Raw genomic sequence first — 16,213 nt, forward strand, 5'->3', positions numbered from 1 at the left:
TGATGCAGCGCTACGCTCAGGTACAGTATTGTCACACGATGAGAGCTGTTCACACTACTTTGACCTGTCCGAGTTTGCTTTCACCTATCTGCTGTTCAGATCAGTGCAAATGAAAGAAAGGAGAAGATGGAGGAAGCCACTGGAGACTGAGGCACACCCCTACAGTAGGCTATAACTGCCTTGTTAGGAGTCCTGTGTAGGACACGGAAGGATGTGTTCAGTGTTTCTTTTCCTCGGGATGAGGAGACCAAGGAGCTGCTCTCACTGATGAATCAACTGTCCAATGAAGAAACAGATTTGACCTTCAGGAAGATCCAAGGGCAGACTGTACCCTCTCAGGCAATACCAACCCAGGTTGCTTCTGTGGCCCAGAAATCAGGACCGGACCCAGACTCAATCTGGATAGGTAAGAGAGGGCATTATCATAATCAAACCTATAACACAATACCGCTTGTTATACACTACATTTATTGACAATGTTGTCTGTGAAACTGAAGTTGTATCTTTCATTGAAATCATTACAACTTAATGAATCTTCCCACGCGCACATATGCATGGTGTTGAACTCACCAGCTTGTAGTCCTAAAAAATGGAAATGAGTTACCTCTGGTTTGTTCAGCACATTCCTGTGGGGAAAGAATAGGGTTTTGGGGCAAATGCCAAAAATAAGGTCTGAGGTCAACACAGGTTTAGGAGATCTTATACATTTTGTTCTATGAGATAATCAGTCAGTTAACATCACCTTTATGAATTGAAGCCTTTGTGCTTCTTATGATTACATAAACGCTTCGATATACACAGTGATGTTGGCTGAAAGATTATCATAACAAAACATACGATTTCCTAAGCCTGTGTTTACCACCAAACTTATTTTCTGCATTTCTACAAAAACGCCATTAATTTCCCCATAGAGTGGAGTTAGAGCCTCCAAAAAGACGCCATTTCTATCTCTATAGTGTTGTATTAATTAGGCTCTATCCTGTGTGTATGAACCAGTGAAGAGTCGCTCACTCCCTATGATATATCCCTACGGGCAGGGCCGTTATTGGCAGGCCTTAGGGGGCCTGGCCCGCCCTACTGTACCTCCTTGCCCGTCCAAATAAAATACTGTTCATTTAAAGTGCCTTCGGAAAGTATTCAGACCCCTTGAATTTTCCCACATTTTGTTACAGCCTTATTTTAAAAAATGATTAAATTGTTTCTCCCTCCCACCCCCCTCAATCTACACACAATACCCCATAACGGCAAAGGAAAAAAGGGTTCGAATGTTTTGCTAATTTATTAAAAATAAACTATTACATTTACATAATAATTCCAACCTTTTACTCAGTACTTTGAAACACTTTTGGCAGCGATTATAGCATTGAGTCTTCTTGTGAATGCTTTGTCAGGTTGTATGGGGAGCATTGCTGCACATCTATTTTCAGTTCTCTCCAGATATGGGTTCCATTCCGGGCTCTGGCTGGGCCACTAAAGGACATTGAGACTTGTCTCGATGCCACACCTGCATTGTCTTGGCTGTGTGCTTAGGGTCATTGTTCTGTTGGAAGGTGAACCTTTGCCCCAGTCTGAGGTCCTGAGCAGGTTTTCATCAAGGAGTTCTGTACTTCGCTCAGTTCATCTTTGTCTCCATCCTGACTAGTCTCCCAGTCCTTGCCACTGAAAAACATCCCCACAGCATGATCCTGCCACCACCGTGCTTCACCGTAGGGATGGTGCCAGGTTACCTCCAGACGTGATGCTTGGCATTCAGGTCAAAAAGTTGGTTTCATAAGACCAAAGAATCTTGTTTCTCATAGTCAGTCTTTAGGTGCCTTTCCGCAAACTCCAAGCGAGCTGTCATGTGCCTTTTACTGAGTGTGTGTGCCGTCTGGCCACTCTACCATAAAGGCCTGATTGGTGGAGTGCTGCAGAGATGGTTGTCCTTCTGGAAGGTTCTCCCATCTCCACAGAGGAACTCTAGATGATTGTGACCATCCGGTTCTTGGTCACCAGAGCCTTGGTGGTTCCTGCTGTTTAACTTTCCAAATCATGTCCAATTAATTTAATTTACCACTGGTGAACTCCAATCAAGTTGTAGGAACATCAAGGAGGATCATTGGAAACAGGTTGCACCAGAGCTCAATTTCGAGTCTCATAGCAAAGGGTCTGAATACTTATGTAAATAAAGTATGCTCTTTATTTTTTATAGAATTTGCAAAAATGTCTAAACCCGTTTTCGCTTTGTCATTATATGTGTAGATTGAATACTTATTTAATACATTTTAGAAGAATAAGGCTAACGTAACAATGTGGTAAAACGTCAAGGGGTCTGAATCCTTTCTGAATGCACTATATGTACCCAGGAAACAGCCACCTTACCTTATGTCCAGGGCCAGCTCCTTGTTGATCTCTTGGTAAGCCAGTCCAAGCGGACTATTATTTGTTCAGATGATGACGAAACATAAATATGTAGAAAAGGGCATGCCCAAACAAAACCAACAGCTATTCCAGATGGGACTGATGATCACCCTAATTGGCTGCAGTTGATGTGCTTATAAAGGCTAAGCTCAGCACCTAGATCCAGTTGCTGCCATCTGGGGATAGAGTGTGGAAGTGTATCCTGGATAGTGTCTTAACATGAACATCAAAAACTCATATTCACCACTATCTACTTTCTTGAATTTTCCTAACTTTGATATTTTTCCCCCCTATTTATTTTCCATAAAACGTCCTTAACTGAAGAGACAAGATATGGACACTATAAGCACTAGTGATGTTACTTTTGATACTGGAGCTCCAAGGCATGCATCAAAACATTGAAGTAGTGTGGCGATGCGTGTATCACTTTATCAGAAGTATGTCTTTATTTTATATATATTTTTAAATGTAACCTTTGTTTACCTAGGCAAGTCAATTAAGATCATATTCTTATTTACAATGACGGCCTAAATCGGCCAAACCCGGACAACGCTGGGCCAATTGTGAGCTGCCCTATGGGACTCCCAATCACGCCCGGTTGTGATACAGCCTGGATTCGAACAAGGGTGTCTGTAGTGACACCTCTAGCACTGCGATACAGTGCCTTAGACCACTGCGCCACTCGGGAGCCCTCAATGATGTCCGAAGCTTTGATTGATCACGTGCTTTTTCAAATCGTGCAAGATCCCACTGGTTATGGTGCTTTCTTCGATTCCAAGCTGCTTTCAAACACCGACCTCTACTGGACACCGTACTTACAAATATGTGACTTATCACATGGATTCGGTCTTACGTAGCAAAATTAGAATTTCAGTTTTTTACATTGGATAAAAGTAGACACTCAGAGCTACAAAAGGGTATATCATACACTGCATTTGAGGTACAATGGGAACGTTATTCTGCTTTGAAAGTTGATAAACTTGTAAAATCACTTTTGAGAAAATGTCAATTTCGTGTTTCGGTGAGAGAGCACTTCTTTGTCTTCACCCGTTCAACATTGTTCACACCCTCTTATTAAGCTTTAGCACCACCCATCTCCTTGCATTCAGAGCACACACTTGACTCTGGCCGATGATTTGTTTACCTCTGGATAACATGAAAACAGCTCTGCTGGCAACAATTTCATTATGCTTTTTTGCAGACTTTTACTGACACCGGCCATATTCAACGGGTGTTGTACACTTTAGCTTAAGACATGTAGCTAGCTACCTAGATAAACAATTAACCTAGCTAGGTAAACAACATGTAAGATCGCACACATCACGTCATGCCACCTAACGTTAGCTAGGGAGCCAGCCAGCTAACGCTAGCTAACAGTACACTTTAGCTTGACATGAGACCACTTTCTAAATAATGCCATATATTCCGTTTTTTTTAAATAGTCAACTTCAAGGCAAAAAAAAGGAAGAATGATGTAAGATGCAAACCTGGTATTCCAACTGATTATAGGCTACTAAAGCCAACAACTTACCGTTGCGCCATGGAGTTTTGCTGAAAAAGTGGAGAGAAAAAAATGTCTATCTGATCAATTATTGCTTACCAGCAGATAATGAAGCTCTGAGTAATGAACCGTTTTTTTTTGTCAGAATTTGGTGACAGCACTGAAGCCCTCAGAAAGCCTTGGTTTCCAATCACTAATAAACACTAGCGCTGCAGTTACACAACCTGACTACAGAAACACTCAACTCTGAGATAAAGCCATTCTGAAAAACCAAAACCATCAAATTCTACACTCAGGTAATTTGTTCCTGCCAAAAGTCTCTGACTTGAACAAACCAAGGGACAACCTGTAACCCCTCTGATTCTAAACAAAGCGCTCCGCACTGCTAAAGCTAACTCTCTCTCCTCTGCTCTCATCCTTCATCCTTCTGGCAGACATATCAGTGTGGATGACGGATCACCACCTCAAGCTGAACCTCGGCAAGATGGAGCTGCTCTTCCTCCCGGGGAAGGACTGCCCGTTCCATGATCTCGCCATCATGGTTGACAACTCCATTGTGTCCTCCTCCCAGAGCGCTAAGAACCTTGGCGTGATCCTGGACAACACCCTGTCGTTCTCAACTAACATCAAGGCGGTGGCCCGTTCCTGTAGGTTCATGCTCTACAACATCCGCAGAGTACGACCCTGCCTCACACAGGAAGCGGCGCAGGTCCTAATCCAGGCACTTGTCATCTCCCGTCTGGATTACTGCAACTCGCTGTTGGCTGGGCTCCCTGCCTGTGCCATTAAACCCCTACAACTCATCCAGAACGCCGCAGCCCGTCTGGTGTTCAACCTTCCCAAGTTCTCTCACGTCACCCCGCTCCTCCGCTCTCTCCACTGGCTTCCAGTTGAAGCTCGCATCCGCTACAAGACCATGGTGCTTGCCTACAGAGCTGTGAGGGGAACGGCACCGCAGTACCTCCAGGCTCTGATCAGGCCCTACACCCAAACAAGGGCACTGCGTTCATCCACCTCTGGCCTGCTCGCCTCCCTACCACTGAGGAAGTACAGTTCCCGCTCAGCCCAGTCAAAACTGTTCGCTGCTCTGGCCCCCCAATGGTGGAACAAACTCCCTCACGACGCCAGGACAGCGGAGTCAATCACCACCTTCCGGAGACACCTGAAACAATATAAATATATCCCATTTAGCAGACGCTTTTGTCCAAAGCGACTTACAAGTCGGCTGGGGCCACTACTTTTACATATGGGTGGCCCCAGCGGGAATCGAACCCACGACGCTTGGCGTTGCAAGCGCCATGCTCTACCGACTGAGCCACACAGGACCCAGAAACCCCACCTCTTCAAGGAATACCTAGGATAGGATAAAGCAATCCTTCTCACCCCCCCCCCTTAAATGATTTAGATGCACTATTGTAAAGTGGCTGTTCCACTGATGTCAGAAGGTGAATTCACCAATTTGTAAGTCGCTCTGGATAAGAGCGGCTGCTAAATGACTTAAATGTAAATGTAAATGCAAAGAGCCTGACTTCCTTCACTAGGCCCATGGTCACAAGCAACAAGCTCCATCTGATATGTAAGCAACAATGTGAGACTTGGAGCAACCACCACCAGGGACAAGTGAATATCGACCACAACTTCAGCACACTCACTTGGAACACAATCCATGTTCCACTAACACCTCTTTGTTTCAGCCCTAAGCACTCACTGGAGGGGCACAGTTAGCCATAGCTGCTTCACTTTGACTTTCAGAGAACCTAATGAGACCCATCTCACTTCCCCTGAGCCTCATTGTTAATCACACCAGCATTACCAACAGGGAAAACACTAACCATACTCTCCTTAACTCTTAACCTCTCTAGGCTAGGTGGTGGTATTTTCACATCCGGATGAAAAGCGTGCCCAAAGTAAACTGCCTGCTATTCAGGCCCAGAAGCTAGGATATGCATATTATTGGTAGATTTGGATAGAAAACACTGATGTTTCTAAAACTGTTTGAATGATGTCTGTGAGTATAACAGAACTTATTTGGCAGGCGAAACCCCGAGGACAAACCAACCAGGATTTTCTTTTTTTTGAGGTCACTCTCTTTGCAATGAGTTTTCAATGGGAATCTAGAATTTTAAGGCAGTTGCTTACAGTTCCTGTCACTTCCACTGGATGTCAACAGTCTTTAGAAATTGGTTGATGTTTTTCCTTTGAGAAATTAAGAAGTATACATAGACTTTTGATTGTCTTTATTAAGACATCCTCTAAATCAAATTTCAGCCAGCCTGAACTGCCTGCCTGCCCTCCCGACCCCCACCAATCTTGTCAATAACTCAACTCACCCAACACAATTTCCTTCCCAGTTCACACCTTTAAAAAAGTAATTCCCAAGGGAAAGGTTTGGAAACAAAAATAAAATCCCAATGACCTGTTCACTGGATGTGCTACCTTGTCCCAGTCCTGCTGTTTTGGACCCTCTCTACCGCACCTGCTGTCTCTAATGCTGAATGATCGGCTATGAAAAGCCAACTGACATTTACTCCTAAGGTGCTGACCTGCTGCACCCACTGTGATTATCATTATCTGACCCTGCAGGTTACCTATGAACGTTTGAACATCTTGGTCCCATGTTCTGTTATAGTCTCCACCCGGCACAGCCAGAAGAGGACTGGTCACCCACATTTACATTTACATTTAAGTCATTTGGCAGACGCTCTTATCCAGAGCGACTTACAAATTGGTGAATTCACCTTATGACATCCAGTGGAACAGCCACTTTACAATAGTGCACCTAAATCATTTAAGGGGGGGGGTGAGAAGGATTACTTTATCCTATCCTAGGTATTCCTTAAAGAGGTGGGGTTTCAGGTGTCTCCAGAAGGTGGTGATTGACTCCGCTGTCCTGGCGTCGTGAGGGAGTTTGTTCCACCATTGGGGGGCCAGAGCAGCGAACAGTTTTGACTGGGCTGAGCGGGAACTGTACTTCCTCAGTGGTAGGGAGGCGAGCAGGCCAGAGGTGGATGAACGCAGTGCCCTTGTTTGGGTGTAGGGCCTGATCAGAGCCTGGAGGTACTGCGGTGCCGTTCCCCTCACAGCTCCGTAGGCAAGCACCATGGTCTTGTAGCCCCACCCCTCCGAGCCTGGTTCCTCTCTAGGTTTCTTCCTAGGTTCTGGCCTTTCTATGGAGTTATTCCTAGCCACCGTGCTTCTATATCTGCGTTTGGGGTTTTAGGCTGGGTTTCTGTACAGCACTTTGTGACATCGGCTGATGTAAAAAGGGCTTTATGAATAAATTTGATTGATTTGATTGACTTTACACCTCAAATATACATTAACACACAGAAATAGCAAATCCTCCATATAAGTAATCTCATAGGACTAATAGTACTGTAGAGCTGTTTTAACTTGCACACAATACAGCTGGGTTGACCCGTACTGTCTCTAGGTGTCCACCACCCTGCAGCACCCCACTCAGCTTTAGGATCTTAATGAAGCATTTATTATTGGTTTTGGGTTTGTTAGGCCAAGGCCAGAGTGACAACCCACAGGAGAGAAGACCCCCAGGGCCAGGACTGAGTAGCCAGGGATTGCCTAAATGGGTATCTCCCTTGACGTGGGCATGTTTTCAATACACTCCTTTCTTTAGTTGTACTGTATTCCATATAAGGCATCCATACCTTATGAAAGTTGCAGAGTACACCTTTAATCTTGTAATAAATCAAATCTAGTGATACATAACATGTAAATTAGCATTTTGCTACACCCACAATAACATCTGCTAAATATGTGTATGCAACCAATAACATTTGATTTGATTTATCTGAAACAAGTTAATTTGATGGAAACACATCTGTGGTGGGAAAATGTGCATTTTTTAAAAATATTTGTATGAAAGTCTGTCGCCAACTGGATGGAAACCTAGCTACTGATGTATAAAAAAAACTGTATGTTTGTTTAGATGCACCATGATGGATAAAATGTATAGTACACCGGATGTATAGCCTACACCATATAATATATTTTAAAAATCTAAATCAGTCATTTACTCTTCATAGCTCGGTTTTTGTTACAAGTAAAGGGGTAGGCAAATCAGAGGTACAAATGGCAACAATGTTTTGAAAATGACAAAATAATAGAATTGAGGGTCAAGGACCGGAATGTTCGGTAGTGGAAAGACGTAGGAAGAAGAGAGATCATGATACAGAAAGTGTCTAGTAAAGAAAGTCGAAGTAGGAAGCAAGAGTATTTGGGGTGGAAAGTGGTGATAGTGTTGGATGAGACCACACCCTATCCGACTTAACTAATGCAGTAGAGGAAGAGGTAGGTGAAGTGAAATGGTAGATTGTTAATATTGTGTGGTAGCCAGGCTCAGCAAGATAAGATTTCTAAAAATGGAAAAGCTTAATGGGAAGAAGATTAAAAGCCATGTCCCCGGTGCTTATGCTAGATTGAGGGGAGTCATCACTGGGGTCCCAATATCTATGTCCACAGATGATATTAAAGAAAATGTAATGGGAGGGAGAGTGAGTGATTGAGGCCAAAAGGTTGATCAGTAGTAAAGAGGGTTAAACAAGTGAAAGCTTATCAGTGATGCAGAAGTTTGAGAAAGTCTTTCCAGGAAAAGTTTGGGATTTATTTGGTTTTGAATTGTATTTTCATGGAAGTACAGTTATGGGCTGATCATGATTGATCGTACATTCCAGCACAGTAGGTGGCGGCATGCACTTTAAACGTTTGTTTGCAGACCGCCATGATATCATAGAAGAAGACGTAAACGTAGATGTTTAAGTGAACACGTGTGGGGAAAGGAAGGGATCCACGCTTGCGGAGTGGTCACACGTAAGTAGGTAACGTTCTTGTTATTTACATTATCCGATATGTCGAAAAGATCTGGTGACTATTTAAACAGGTATATAGCTATAGTTTGTATGGGTACTCGCCAGTGATACTGGATTTTCTTAAAACGTTAGTTAGCAAACTTTACTCAATTTGAGGCAACTTCCAGCGAGCCACTCGGCTAGCTAGCTAAACTAATGTATCGCCTCGTAATATATTGCAAGGAAACATGGTAGTTGTCACGTTTGTATGTGCCATTGTAGTGATACAGCCATCGAAAGCCACAATCTTATAAGAATATAATTTGTCAGTCTGGGCTAACTGATGCCTAGCTCGCTTGGCTAGTACTAATAGCTAGGCTTGACTAGCAGTAACTTGTTAAGTGCGTAATCTTCACATCCATTGTATTTTGTTTAAGAAACGTACTGCCTCAACTGTAAAACTTCAACATGGCTGTCAGGGCATCTTTCGAGAAGAACAACGAAATAGGCTGCTTCGCCAAATTAACAAACACATACTGCCTAGTTGCAATTGGCGGGTCAGAGAACTTCTACAGGTAAGATCTCTTATCGAGACGAGCATCTACGTGCGGTCGACCATGAACGTTAGCTACGTTGGTATCCCGTCGCGGAACGCTATATTCCAGTACCCCGTTACCAGGCCTTTAACGTTTTGCAACGAAAACTAGTTTTATATTGGACCGATTCAGATAGGCCCCTCTCGGTTTGGTTCTTAAACAGTTTCAGTTACAAGATGTAGTGAATAAGTGTTTCCGAAAAAAGCTTCCTGTCACCGAATCCGGAAAGCTTTACCTCCCAGTACGGGTTGTAAAATGTGTGAACCACTACAAATAAACGTTTATCTACATTTTCCAAAGCTCACGGATTACCGCGTGATCCGAGATGGTGATGCAGAATGGAGTGCGTTGAGCTCTGGAAAAGTTGTATTTCAATGTTTGTTCATTTTAGTGGTTCACACATTTAACCTCTACTTGACTGGGAAAGCATTCCGGTTTATGCACATGCTTTTGACGGGAAACGATTTTTTTGAAACAGGTAAACCAGTGGGCTGGTGTGTGTTTTGTGGGGTAACCGTTATTTAAATGGGGGATATAGCGTTCAGCGACGGGAAACTAATAATGGTCTACAAGGCATTGAGGCTAATCGAGACTACATTTTGAGCATATTTATGATGACAAGTAAAATGGAGGACTGAAGTTATGTAATACCACAAGTGTTCCTGGTGTGATTGTATGACACTAACAAAGTGGGGACTGTACTGGCAACTAGAGGGCTGCTGATGTCAGATTGTCTACCATTAAACCCCATAAATAGCTGCGCTGTGGCTAACCCAGTATTCTTCTCACTGTCTGTCTAATTGGGGACTGAAAACAGAGCACATGAGTAACTTCCATTAATGGACAAGTAAAGTTGTATTGAAAGCTTACATACAGTAATGTCAGCCTTCTCTGGGGAGTGTTTGTTATATAAAAAAAACAGCATTGTTGTCATGGTAACATGCAATTTATGATTAGTGTCTTCGAAGGCGAGTTGTCCGAAACCATCCCAGTTGTACATGCCTCAATAGCAGGATGTCGGATAATTGGAAGAATGTGTGTGGGTGAGTATGGCTCTGTAATTGATCAACATTGTACGTCAAACAGCTATCCTCTGCAAGTGCACAGGAGAATGGAATAGTTCAACAGGAGAATGTTATACTTAATTCACGTGTGTGAGTTCCAAATATCTGTCGCCCAAGCGTGAGGGTTTTTTTTCTGCTTGTGATGACAATGCACTCAACTGTTCCAAAATGTGATTGTTACACAGTAGGACAGTTAACCTGTGCTGCCCTCAAAACAAGGCACACTAATTATCTATAGGCTGTTTCAATTTTATATTTTAACGGTTTGAGTTGGTGTGTTCTGCCTCATTAATTCACATAAGTAGCCCATTTCACTGTTGCGGACAATTTGTTTGAGACTTTAATTCTCTCTGACAAGAGCCCATGCACTTACCCAGTGTTTCCCTGGATCAAGTATGAAGTCATTGCACATCTCTAGTCAGAACAGGCCTTCCAAACTTTCCTCCCTGCTGCATGGTTTTCTTTACAAATAACGTATGGTTATGCTTGTGTTCCTATCAAAGTGCCTTATTTTCAGTATATCGTGTTGTCTTATCTACTGTCGTATACCGTATGTATGGACCATAATGTATTTACTGTTTACCAGTAAGTACTGGTGACAAATCATGCATTCCAATTCTTGTATAGATTGTAATAGTGTGTGATACTTTTTGAACGCACTGAAGTTGGACGTCTGATTTCCGAGTTGACCGTTTTGAACGCAGCATCAGATTGCAACTGGTATCTCGGGGTTGCCAGCTCAGACCCCTCTTTTCTTTAGTGTATAAACTTCTTTGACCCACATTTTTTTGTTAAATCCCCCCATCGTAGTTATATTTCCTGCATCATATCCCCACGACATCTTCCTCCATGTACTTAAACCCTCCTGAAATGGTTTCATCCCTGTTATCTTTCGTGCTACGGCTCAGCAGTAGGCTTGTATTTGGGGTGATGATCTGTGGGGTGATTTGAAAAATTAAGAGAGCCTCACACTCTAGGTGCTCAGATGTAATAATTTAATAACCAATGTTTCGACAGACAAGCGGTCTTCATATATCTTGTCTGACTCAACTTTGGTTATTAGGTTAAGGTATTGCATCTGAGCTCCTAGAGTGTGTGGTTCAGTGTGAGTGGATGATGAATTTCACTTTTTTTACAATAAAAGGTGAAATTGAGGAATAAAGTTGTTGAGGACCTCAGAACATTGTTTAGATGCTTTTCAGATGTGAATGTTGCTTCATATGTTCCAATCACATATTTGCGATGTTACGCTGCAGGGACCACTTAACAATGATCACAAATATGTGATCGTATGCGTCAAAGCGTTAATTATGCTTTATTTAATAAATTACATTTACATTACATTTAAGTCATTTGGCAGACGCTCTTATCCAGAGCGACTTACAAATTGGTGAATTCACCTTATGACATCCAGTGGAACAGCCACTTTACAATAGTGCATCTAAATCATTTAAGGGGGGGTGAGAAGGATTACTTTATCCTATCCTAGGTATATTAATACCCAACTTGATATTTTATAAATGATTTAGGTAAATGACTTGTGATAACTTAACGTACAGCTAACGACTACTTTTACCTTGTAACTTTGCTCACCAGGGAATCGTCATGGGCTCCTGGTGCCCAACAACACCACGGACCAAGAGCTGCAGCACATTAGGAATTGTCTCCCAGACGCAGTGAAGATTCAGAGGGTAGAGGAGAGGCTCTCAGCACTGGGGAATGTCATTGCCTGTAATGACTATGTGGCTCTGGTGCATCCTGATCTGGACAGGGTGAGGGGCAACAATGAGACTGTCTAAATATTGTTTTGGGCTAGTAAAAGTTATGAGTGGATAACCAGTCTGACTAGCTGCTATATACCTTAATTCATCAGTTATATTTCCCTTGTTTGTATTTGATTACAATGAGCACTCCACTTTCAATAGCAAATATAGCAGGTTAAATGTATACAAAAAAATGTTGTGTAGTGTAAATGTTACATTGAGTTTTATCACAACAACCATTCATTGGAGAATACTGCAAACATTGCCTTATCCAGCCACATTTAAAACCTTAACATTAGAGTCCTTAATCATTTTCATGATTACTCAAACCGAAATTATTTCAAATGCCCATCCCTAGGACATTGTCTGATGTAGGGGATGTTAACACATTTCCCATCTTGGTTTAGGAGACAGAGGAGATCCTGGCAGACAGTCTGAAGGTGGAGGTGTTTCGTCAGACAGTAGCAGAGCAAGTTCTAGTGGGGAGCTACTGTGCCTTCAGCAACCAGGGGGGACTGGTACACCCCAAGACCTCCATAGAAGACCAGGATGAGCTCTCCTCCCTACTCCAAGTGCCTCTGGTGGTTAGTGTTCATGGTGCTGCTTAAGCTCATTTCTACTTCGTCTCTATCCCATAATATTTAAGTAGACCTAAATACATCTGATACATATAAGCAATGTAGTAATACAGCTACCTTGCCCCCTGATTGGTTATTCTCAGATCTACTGAAGTGCACGGGGGGGCACGGCACATTGCATCAAGTTGGTAATAAGTGCTTGAGTATTTCCCAACTCTCCGTACTCCACAGGCAGGAACGGTGAACCGTGGTAGTGAGGTCATCGCTGCGGGGATGGTGGTAAACGACTGGTGTGCCTTCACTGGGCTGGACACCACCAGCACAGAGCTGTCTGTCATCGAGAGTGTGTTCAGACTAAGCGAGTCTCAGCCTAGCGCCATCGCTACCACAATGAGAGACTCTCTAATTGACAGGTGAGTGATCACTTCTGACAACATGAAACTCAGTTATTATAGGCTCCGTCCAGGAGGTACTTCTTCTCCCGGTAAATAAAATAATAATTTATCAGATGAGAGGCGCAAAACTATATTGGCTGACAGCCACACAGTAGATGAGCTTGCAAGATGTTTTTTGAAAAAACGATGCATGGCCATTTGTTTATCAATAGAAAAAAATGTAGCCAGCTACATTTCCTAATGTTTTGCTTTAAGTTAATCTTAAATTTTACCTCTGAGAAAAAAGCTACTGGCTGCTGATAGAATTTCTGTTTGTCAATTCTCATCAAAGTGGAGAAGCACAAAATTAGTCTGAATTAGTCTAACTGGATGAATAAGGTATCGTATTGTGGGGTATCGTATTGTGGGGTATCGTATTGTGGGGTATCGTATTGTGGGGTATCTGAGAAGTCAAGACCCTTTGAAGGAGTTATGCACAGCTGCCACTCTTGATTTCCTTGCCTTTTTTCTCCATTCTCTGCCGTCTGCTCCTTCCTCCTCTGAGCATACAGGCCCGTTGTACACATGCTGCTTTAGAGCAGACAAGCGCGTCAACTTTGTGCAAATGAACAATGTCTCTTGTTCCATTTGCTTGTAAATTATCTAAACTCAAAAGTTACATTTGGTAGCTCCTACATAGGCAATCCAGCTCAGTTGTATATCTTAGCAATTCACTTATTTTCATTTGTGCTCATCAGTATATTTAGCTAGCAGCCTCACTGGAAATTTGATTTTACTTGTGCTAATTTTATTAGCATTCTGGTAAGGTGCCCAATGGTCTTCACATTTTGGCGCCCCCTTGTATACTAAACTGGTAATCCCATAAATGGGAGGACGGTATGAAAATCTGGAAACTGTCCAACCCTATGAAATACTGTTGAGTGATTTTATGATAGACCCAAATTGAGTAAACATTGGCAGTTTATTACATCACTTTTTTCACATGGTCTTGAGCCTAAAGTTTGGGAACCCCGGTCCTACAGAAGTTACGGCCAATGACATAGCAAATCACCTTTGTAAACCCTTTCTTTTGGGGTGGTTATTTTGAATGCACAGAAGTCTGAAGCCATTTTGCTCAACATTACTGTATTTATAGTTTAACAGGATAGTTTATTTTTTTTACAACACATTAAGATGTTCATGGAGATTTACTGGAGCCTTTGACATACAATACTGTTTTTTTATAATATTTCATTTTTTCCAGCCTCGCATAAGATGCCATTCTACCTTGAAAGGTTTGAGGTACCTCTGGGGGGTGGAAAACTGCTGCAGAATGCAAGAAGCTGGACATTTCTCCCGATATGGTTAAACCTTCAATGTTTATTGGAATTTTGTATGGTATATCAATGCTAGACTTCATAATTCCTTAAATCTACTTATGTTCTGGCAATATTAAATCTAGAGTTTACTGTAAACGGTGACAATGTTAATGTTCCTTATGTGAAGCAGGATATGTACATTACAGTAAAGCCACACACGGCAAACTGTTGATGGGAATTTTTGGAATGTACCCTTTAATACGTTGCATTTGTCACAATCTGTTTCTAATCATTGTTCGTACCCATGTGACACCTGTAAACCAAATTGCTTTCATGGCTCAAGGAATCTTTATTTGTACGGATGCTGCTTGAATTTATACACAATTGATTTTACCCACAGTTTCAAACAATTAACATTTTAATAAACTTCACGTTAACTTGTGTAAAGTCAAAACGTTAGGTATGTAGTGCGTCAAAGCCCTTCATTTCAAAAGTAAATTTACCAAAGGCATATGGAGACAGTCATTGTTAAATTCAACGCTTAGTCTTGTATAAATTTGTGCTTAGAAGGCTAGTATTTAGTGGAAACAAGCTATTACAATTTATTTAACTAGGCAAGTCTTATTTGCGCCGCCCTATGGGACTCCCGATCATGGCCGTTCATCTTGCCCATGGAACCAGTCAGCTACCCCAGACTTGTGATTCAAAAGGTGACAACTGAATAAGCCTTCATCAATTATTTGATTAAAACAGTACTTTTACAATAGAGGGAAGAACCTAAACAGCCATTGCTTGCTTAGCCTATGGTAGCATTCCTTGTGTAGTTTGCCAACAGTGCAATTGAATTAAATGTCCATAAGCTGTATCAAGAGGAATACTCGATCACTATAGTTTTAGGCAATAACACAACTGGGTAAAAATTAAATATTTAGTTTGTCCTTGTATATTGATTTCTTTTAACCTTTAATTAGGCAAGTCTGCTAAGAAAGAACTCGGCACAGGTTGGCATTTGAGATGACTCGTACTGGACGCAGCTCCTGCAGTGGTCCCTAGCTGGCACAGCCACCACACCTCTAACCTTAATTTAAGACAAAAGCTGTTTTCAATCATTTTTACGATAATGCCAATTTTGACTCTGCAGCTGGCCCATCTAGCGATAACTGCTCAGTTCTGACTTCAGGGCAAAACTCATGACTAATGTGAAACTGCTCCAGAGATAAAATGGGGGCCAAGATCACTAAAGAAAAAAAATATCCTAATTGTACCTCCAATTTTACTAAGTTTTAATTAGGAGAAAGGGAAGGGTGATGTTGCACATGCATTCCTGTTTACTAGTGTCATGAAAAAAGACAGTTATGTTGTCTGTTTAATGACCCTTAAGTGGAACTCAAACCATCCACGAAGAGGGGCAAACGAGAACACATAGCTGGGCAAAACCTACCTCTACCCAACCCCAACTCCCTCTTGCTCACCCCTTCCTCTGCCGAGACTTCCCTCACTCCCTAGCAGCCGAAGGTCTCCTGAGAGGCGTAGACCAGTAGAGAAAGCCATCCTCGTCGCACTCCTGCATGTGGATCTCAGATGAGTGTGGAGACACTCACCATGCTGTGCTGGTTGACCAGGAGGAAGGTGGCCTGCGTGAGGTTGAGCTGTGCCTGTATGGGTATACAGGGGGGGTCAGGGCTGGTCACTACACCATATTTGCATTCATTAGGGCACAATAGTAAAACATTTTAACTGAGAATTAACAATGTTCAGGTAGTCCATCCAGTGCCTGAATATGACCCATCTTTTAAATTTAACCAACAGGGTT

At 42.4% G+C, this 16,213-nt stretch overlaps 1 protein-coding gene across 4 annotated transcripts; it reads left to right on the top strand.

The window, feature by feature from the left end:
• The first annotated feature begins 252 nt into the window (after positions 1-252).
• LOC135539510 (eukaryotic translation initiation factor 6) lies at positions 253-14,863 on the top strand. Of its 4 annotated transcripts, none has more exons than XM_064965422.1 (7): positions 8,632-8,736; positions 9,144-9,281; positions 10,260-10,345; positions 11,963-12,138; positions 12,537-12,713; positions 12,939-13,120; positions 14,346-14,863. In XM_064965422.1, exons 2-7 carry the CDS (start codon positions 9,175-9,177, stop codon positions 14,353-14,355), a joined length of 738 nt encoding a protein of 245 aa, XP_064821494.1. In that variant the 5' UTR covers positions 8,632-8,736; positions 9,144-9,174; the 3' UTR covers positions 14,356-14,863. The 4 variants fall into 4 exon arrangements, with proteins under 4 accessions (XP_064821497.1, XP_064821494.1, XP_064821496.1 ...); XM_064965424.1 differs by having other exon boundaries at positions 8,640-8,728; XM_064965423.1 differs by having other exon boundaries at positions 8,643-8,732.
• The last annotated feature ends 1,350 nt before the right edge of the window (positions 14,864-16,213 follow it).

Source organism: Oncorhynchus masou, chromosome 5 (assembly GCF_036934945.1).
Source record: "Oncorhynchus masou masou isolate Uvic2021 chromosome 5, UVic_Omas_1.1, whole genome shotgun sequence".
In the NCBI taxonomy this organism is placed as follows: Eukaryota; Metazoa; Chordata; class Actinopteri; order Salmoniformes; family Salmonidae; genus Oncorhynchus; species Oncorhynchus masou.

What these genes read in the sequence shown, in the direction of transcription:
- LOC135539510 (XM_064965422.1), top strand. Translation starts at nt 9,175, where the DNA reads ATGGCTGTCAGGGCATCTTTCGAGAAGAACAACGAAATAGGCTGCTTC. An exon ending in AATTGGAAGAATGTGTGTGG is followed by an intron (nt 10,346 to 11,962) that starts GTGAGTATGGCT and finishes TTTGCTCACCAG; the next exon opens with GGAATCGTCATGGGCTCCTG. An exon ending in TGCATCCTGATCTGGACAGG is followed by an intron (nt 12,139 to 12,536) that starts GTGAGGGGCAAC and finishes ATCTTGGTTTAG; the next exon opens with GAGACAGAGGAGATCCTGGC.